General features: G+C 38.3%; 1 protein-coding gene and 1 long non-coding RNA gene across 4 annotated transcripts; one reads left to right on the top strand and one right to left on the bottom strand.

The window, feature by feature from the left end:
• Positions 1–813: 813 nt before the first annotated feature.
• LOC103336311 (uncharacterized) lies at positions 814–2,535 on the top strand. 2 transcript variants are annotated; one of them, XR_016128217.1, is made up of 4 exons: positions 814–877; positions 951–1,117; positions 1,822–2,075; positions 2,271–2,535. It is a non-coding gene; the product is annotated as an uncharacterized LOC103336311 (long non-coding RNA). The 2 variants fall into 2 exon arrangements; XR_016128216.1 differs by having other exon boundaries at positions 815–1,117.
• Positions 2,536–4,681: 2,146 nt separating this feature from the next.
• LOC103336312 (uncharacterized) lies at positions 4,682–6,230 on the bottom strand. Of its 2 annotated transcripts, XM_089055348.1 has the most exons (3): positions 5,877–6,230; positions 5,666–5,784; positions 4,682–5,588 (listed from the first exon to the last, which is right to left on the bottom strand). In XM_089055348.1, the coding sequence occupies exons 2-3, from the start codon at positions 5,701–5,703 to the stop codon at positions 4,964–4,966; spliced, it is 663 nt and encodes a 220-aa protein (XP_088911474.1). In that variant the 5' UTR covers positions 5,704–5,784; positions 5,877–6,230; the 3' UTR covers positions 4,682–4,963. The 2 variants fall into 2 exon arrangements, with proteins under 2 accessions (XP_088911474.1, XP_008237577.2); XM_008239355.2 differs by having other exon boundaries at positions 5,666–6,229.
• Between the last annotated feature and the right edge of the window lie 1,403 nt (positions 6,231–7,633).

The following is a 7,633-nucleotide window of genomic DNA, read 5'->3' as shown; positions in this document are numbered from 1 at the left end:
TGAGATTAATATTAATATGAATCCGTAGTTCATATCCTGTCAAGAACCTGTAGTTCTGGAATAACATATATAAAATGTTAATTGAACCTGAAGTTCAGAATCAAATGTTGTTTTTTCTTTTATCTTTATCATGTTTTCCACAATGGAATCAAAAGATTGGAATTTTCAAGTTCATTGGTTCTTAGTTTTTATTATTCTTATATTTGATTAGAACCTGTAGTTCTATATCACACAATCTAATTGGAACCCGAAGTTCTTCAATTATCATGTCTATGTTATTGCTATCAAATTGAGCTTGAAAGACCTTTGATTCATCATTTGGTTTTGAACATATTTTTCTTAAAATCAATACTTTTATGTGATCTTTTTGAACCTAATGTTCAAGATCAAATTCACTTTATAGCCAGAAGTTTTATTTATATGATTGATGAAACACAAAGTGCTAATGCGAAATAGCTAGAAATTACACGAGACGCTTAAAAAGAAGGAGTCTTTGATAATAGAAAGAGCATAGCCCTGTTTGACATTACAATTGAAATTCTTAATAATTGATCATCTCCACAATAGCCTACGGACTCGTATTTAAGCTAAATAAGAAGCAAATGAAAGGACTCAAATTATATATATACTAAAACTGAGTTCAGGAATTCACTGTTCCTAGACTGTAGCTTAGGAATAGTGAAGTGACGATTTTACCCCCACTTAAGTGATGGTCTGCTTCCTTGAGTTGACTTATGAACAGTGGATTGGCCGTTATGCCCTCCAGCTCTGTTTTATTTTCTTCGTTGTAGCGTCGAGTGAGAGAAGGAAAACCTCTTCTCCTTCAACGCAGCCCTCTCTCTCTCTCCTCTCTTCCTTTCTCTCCTCCGCTGCGAAGGTTTCGTTCGTTCCGAAATTTCTTCATCGTTCTCATCGTTTCTTCCTCTTTCATTCCATTGTTCTTTGTTTAGGTTCTTCGATGTCCATCTGGTTGTGGGGCAATGATGGAAGAGGCCGGTCTACTGTTGGAGATTATCTGGAGGCTTCGACTTTATAGGAGTGGAGTGCGTTGCTCTTCTTCTTCAGATCGAACTCCAGCTCTCTCTCTCTCTATTTCAGTCTCTTTCTCTCATTAAATGTAAGTAAATTTTGCTTAATCTTTCCATTCGATTTTTGTTGCTCTTCTTTTTCATTTTTGTTGTTGCTAATATCTTGGATCTTATTTGATTAAACTATAAGACCTGTTTTAATTAGCTGCCCTAAAAGTCCAAATACCTAATTTTTCCTCATAGTGGGTCTGTGTTATTGATTTGCAAATTTTATCCAAATACTGAAATTGATTTGATTTTGTTATTATTTTGATGAAATTAGGTTAAACAATTTAGTTATTAAAATACTATATGATTGCTTTTGGTAAGGTTTTCTATTTATTATTAAAAATTAGTTGGTAAACCCCGGAAATCGGTATTTGGATATGCTGGTTCTTTTGGTTTAGGATAGCTCTGTTTTGGTAAGCAGGATATGCTGCTATTTGGGTAGCTCTGTTTAAAGATATGTTCGTTCTTTTACTACAAGGTTTTAATTCAAATTCGTTCTTATACTGGTTTATGGGATTGGGGATTTGAATTTGATAATTTTTGTTTTGGTAGGGGAAAGAAAATTTGGGAATGTGATTCTAGGAACTGATTGCAATGTTTTAGCATAGTTGACTTGAAGAAGACTGGTTTGGGAAATATGTGGGTTTTGAAAATCTGACTTCTAAATTGGAATTCTGTTTGTGGACATTAGTGATGACAAGAAAGAATTCAGAAAAGTTAAAATTCATAATTTTTTTGTTTGCAGGTTTGATTTACCAAGCAGATTTTTGCTGATTTTTGCGTTGAATGGAGACTTATTGAAAACTAAAAAAGTTTTTATATCCTAATTTCAGAATGCAGAGTTTGGTTCTATTGTTTTTTTTTTCCTTTTCATGGGCTAATAATTTGGCCATGCTTCTACTCTTTGCAGCTGCTAGGACTGGAATGGATACGCAGAATACATCTCCTTCAGTGTTGCTATTCTTTGACAAGCAAAGATTTATATTCAATGCTGGAGACGTAAGGAACTCAATTGCATACATTTTCCCTGTGGTTTCTTTCTGTACAGATTTTACTTAAGCTAATTTTTTGGTTTAATGAAAAGATTGTGCATGCATAAAATACTCAAGCTAATTTCTTCTCCGATTTTTCTGTTTTTTCTTCCTTTTTCTTCTTCTTTTTTTTAAAACCATGTTTTCTTTTGATATTTTGCAGGTGGTCTTTTGTTGCTTTGGATAGAGCGGTTTGGTTGGTGTTTTCAATTCTATTAAGCAAGGGGTGAGTTTCTAGGCTGAAATTTCAATTAATTGTTTTAAGTTTTGTGAATAGAGGATAGGAATTAGCTAATGGCATCAATTGACAATTGGTTGGTGTTAATTTGTTGTTGTAATGATAGGTTTAGATGATTACAATATTTGAACATGTTGGTAAATCCTTTTGAGTGTTTTGGCAATTGGGTAGTTGAGATGTTCCTTGTCTATTTTCATCGCTTTATACACATTTCACGCAATTTTAAAACCTGCAGCATCGCGCGGGCACCTTTTGCTAGTATTAACTAAGATACATGTATCATACTAGAAACCAATGCATCTAAATTTATTCTCCTGCACCACCCAAGACTTATTGACTTCCCAATTACCCAATAATAGATTAATCATTAAACATCTCCCTTAGTGCACTGCATCATACTCCCCTTAAGAAGAAACTGCCCTGAGTTGGAATTGAATTCGCCAAGATATTCAGACAAAGTCTTGCACATTAAAAGTAGGATGGGTACGGATATTTAAAGGCAACTCGATTTTGTAAGCATAGTCAATTGATCTTCTCCAAAATTCGACATGGACCAATTTTCTTTTCCTTCAATTTATTATAAGCGCCAGATAGAAAACTCTCTTTTTTCAAATAAACCCACACAAGATCACCTTCACAAAATACCTTCACACGCCCATGAGCATTGGCAGCTTCTCTGTACTTCTCATTGCTTTCCTCGAGTTTCTTCTTCACATCCTCATGAACTCTTGCCCTTGAAACAACTAAATCTTCTGCTTTCTTACTGTTTATTGTAGGATTAGAAATGGGAACAAGATCTAGATAGTAGCCTGGAGTTTTCCCATAGACAACCTCAAATGGAGTCTTTCCTATAGAATGATTTACACTCGAGTTGTAGGCAAATTCTGCTTGAGGAAGTATTGAATCCCATTGTTTTGGCTTCTTTGCGGACAAACTCCTGAGTAAATTGCCCAATGTTCTATTCACAACCTCAGTTTGCCCATCCGTTTGAGGGTGGGAGGCACTACTATAAAGCAAATTAGTACCAATTCTCTTCCACAAATGCCTCCTGAAAATACCTGTAGGATGTCTACATATTCCTAGAGAAGGTTATACAGGCTAATTCGAATTTTTTTGCAATAAATAATAATCAACTTTTGAAGTAGGATTGATATGAGTTATCAATCCTGAAATGTGCAGAGCTTAAAATAAAAGAACACACAGATATTTATTTTACGTGGTACAACCCCACATCTGGGGAAAATCCACGGGACTCATTAGTTCAGAATGAATCCACTATAGAATTGAGATTACAAGAAGTACTCACACACACTTATCCTAGACTCAATCTAGATAATGTTTACGACTTCTTCGTAACTCAACTTATGTCACGGGATGATCTTCGTCACTCCTTATGTTGAACGCAATCATGGTCATGATTGCTTCAAGCTCACCGGAGAATAAACACCACAATCGTCTTAGTGCCCTTAACCGTATTAGACACGACATGCATATGTATGCAATATGAAGGATGAATGAATTCGATAAATTACCAAGCAACAGAAGCCCTTGATGACTTACCGAGAGAAATAAGTGCAATAGCTTTTCCAAAAACAGATTCAATATGCTCTTAAAATTAATGCGTTGAAAAGCTATTTATGAAAAGAAACAAACATCCTTTTATTCCCAGCAAGTTTCTCTCACAGGAGAGAAACTTGCGAGACTACACTTCCAAAGCAACTATGACACTAGGACCGATTCGACTACGACATTTGCTTAAACCTGATCCAATATGATCTCCTTAATGAGACGCCACACAAGAGCCAAACAATTATCCAATAACTTCTGATTCAATGAAAATACAAAGTCTGATTCATTATGGACTCTTAATGATGTTACAAAGCGTCCACTTTTATACAGAACCAATTGACTCCTAAAGCAAGATAATTGGAAGATAAGCAAAGTGCACATCACTTAGGAGCCGCTCGTATTTTAACTTCAATCACGAAGACTCTAAAACAGCTTTAACTATAAGTCCTATCATAAATGCATGATATGTCATGATTTACCTATTGTCAAGTTTCTCATATGGTCATGGCATGCCTCGGAAGTATGGGGTTGAAAGAGTAGATCCAAAATGTCTAGTAACAATTCCTCACAAACTAATTTTCAACCTATACTAAAGTATAGGAAATGCCAATACGATTTTCGTACTAACAATCTCCCCCTTTAGCATTTCCTGGACAAAACACTGGATTACATATCAAACATGTTTACAAGAAAAAACCTACATATCCTACTTTGCTTTGTCAAACAGATATTCAGTTCTTGCAATGTTTGCATACCAACAACTAGACTACGAGTGAAGCATAATAGAATTGAAATAATAATAACCATAACTTAGCACAGTTAAACAACAATATTTCATATGTCAAGGAGGTTAAGCAAAGTACCACAAGTTCTGATTCCATAGGCAGAAAACATTTTCTCCCCCTAAATCTCATATGTAACACAAAATATCTACTCCCCCTAAATCTCATAAGTACCACAAAATATTCTCCCCTTTTTTGTTTAGGAAATCCAAAGGAATATAGAGATAACTTCAAAATAGAATAATCCAGAAGCAGAACAGATGAACCTTAGATGCTGCTAGCCCGAGGAGGACGAGGAGGATCAGTAGGCTGAATGGGCCATGCAAGTGATAGTAACAGCTCACTATAGGTGTCAAGACGATCCCAGATGCGACAAAGGAGTGCATGTGTCACTTGATGGGATGCAGAGAGCGAATCCAAAAGAGCCTGTTGCTCGATGGAGAAACCACCAGAAGTACAGTGAGCATCGCTGCGGTGTAAAGTGACCTGGTTGTTGACTTTGATGGTGTCGGATGAGCCAATATCATCTGTCGGCAGTGCAGGGACACCAGCATGAGCAGCCAAGGAGGTGATAATCAACGGAAGAACAAGACTGGATGTCGAAACGGTGGCATTGGCAGCACCAGCGATAATGAGGCTTTCATGAACATAGCACTCAACACTGACAGATTGCTCAATCACAAGATGGAAGAGAATATGAGCAGCTTTCCAACTCACTTTCCCATGCTGGGAAGTGGGATTCAGATAATTTCGCACAAGCATATATAGAGTACGAGCCCACTGAGACATCATACCAGATGAGAGCTCGGTGGGGAGCACCTCGGGTGGAGACACATAGAGGCGATTCACCAGCTGATGGCGCGGAAGAAAATCTGGAACCGGCTCACATGAACTGCCAAAGCGAATATGAGTCAAACCAAGGGCAGCCGAAATAAAGTGGAAACTGAGGGGAATCGCAATTCCACGTACAACCAATCCAGACAGAGCAACAGAGGCAGCGGAGACATCGAGGAAATTGGCCTAAAATTCCCGAACAATCTGGAAATTTGGAATAGGCAACCCACAAACTAATGGCAAGAGACGATGCCCTGAAAGAAAATCAACAAATGTGGGGCCAAAGCTAGAGAGATCGAAGTCCTCTTCAATTAACATGGGACTATGACAAATCACATCTATATACCGGGTAGAGCACACCTGAGAAACGAAGTGAAAGACCGGTGGATGAGGGAATGCGCGAGACGTAGTGCTGGAGCTCGAGCACCGGGAGGAGGACGGCCGTGATGGGATTTCAGCCGGTGAGACACCCGAAGAAGGAGAAGCATCAGTTCGGCGGTGCACGGAGCGAGAGGAATGGGGATTGGTGGCAGCGGAGGAGGAAGAATGACAACGGCTCCGTGTGGTGACCATGGTGACGCGACAGAGCAAGACACGGAGTAGCAGAAGCTGAGAACTTTGGATGACGACAATGGAGGCTGAAGAGAGATCGAATATGAGCGAGGAAGATGGCCTAATCTGCACAACTTAAACACCCACAGTAAAACGCACCGTGTGGCTTTTATGTATTTAAATTTTATTTTATTTTGTTTGGAAAACAAAATAAAAAAAAGAACAAAAGGAAAAAAAAAACGGAAAAGAATAAGGAGAAGTTGGAAAGAATCGAAACATAACAAGAAACAAAAGTAACACACTTAAGATTGAAGACTCAAAACAACCAAGATATAGAACACACTTTAGATGCAGACCCAAAACTCTGTGGAAGATGTAATGATTTTCCATTCATAAACATGCCAAGTATGTGAGCAAGAAGAGACAGTAATAGCAAACCCATCGCTGTCTGAAACGCATAAGAAGCAAAGCATGGTAGGACAGAAGCAAGCCACCACATGAAATGCACAAATTCACAGATAATCAAGGAGGCATACCACTTGCATGGTGAAAAATAAACATCACCAAATGAGTCTACCATCAAGAAGCAAAATTGTGAAGTGAACCCCTTTCAATTAAGCACAAAGAATATGTCCCCCCAAGCAGTGGCGGACCTATGTAGGCGCAAGGAGGTGCACCTGCACCTCCGGTCGCCGGAAAACTCCATAAAACCAATTGAAGTTGCACCTCTGCTCATGCACAGAAGATGTTCGATGAAATGCGCAAGTGAATTGCGCTGCTGTGCTGCTGCGCGCTGCTCTTGAATGAAATGATGGAGGATGGGGTGGAGCCCAATGCATTTACTTACTCATCCGCTTCGAAAGCATGCGCCCAGCTGGAAACCGTTCTGTACAGGAAATTGATTCACTCCTCAGCAAATAAAAGTCCTGCCATGTCTAATTTTTTTGTGGGTATGTAACAGAGGCATTTCAAGTTTTTGGCAGCATGCCAGAACGGAATTTGGTTTCTTGGAAGGCTATGATAGTGGGTTATGCAAAGAATGGTCTTTGCCAGGAGGTTATGAAGCTCATGTATGAAATGCGAACAGAGGGTTTTGAGGTGGATGATTACATCATTGCCACTGTTCTTACTGCACGTGGAGACCTTTTTAAATAAAAAAGCTTGGCAAAACGACGTCATTTTGGACGAGTTTAAAAAAAAAAAAGATAAAAAAAAGAAGGGGAAACTGATGAGCCATTCATGGGCTTCTAAAGGGATTTTATAATTCTTACCTAATTGGGTTTAATTTGGAACTTCTCTTTATTCAATTGGGTTTTGGAAATTCCTTAACTGAGTGGAATTGAGAATTCTCTTCATAAAAAAACAAATTTAACATCAACCAAAGTGTGTGTGCATCACAAGAGTCCTGCGTTTTTTTTTCCTTCTCGCGTCCTTTTTTTTTTTTTAACTTTTAGTTTTAAGAATTGCACCTCCACTTTGAAAAATTCCTAGATCCGCCACTGCCCCCAAGACTAATCCCACCAAAGATGACACATACACTAAATGCATTGC

Source organism: Prunus mume, linkage group LG6 (genome assembly GCF_029339155.1).
Source record: "Prunus mume cultivar Tortuosa linkage group LG6, ASM2933915v1, whole genome shotgun sequence".
NCBI lineage: Eukaryota > Viridiplantae > Streptophyta > Magnoliopsida > Rosales > Rosaceae > Prunus > Prunus mume.
Note: the sequence above shows the minus strand (reverse complement) of the source record. Positions and strands in the feature narration are given on the sequence as shown.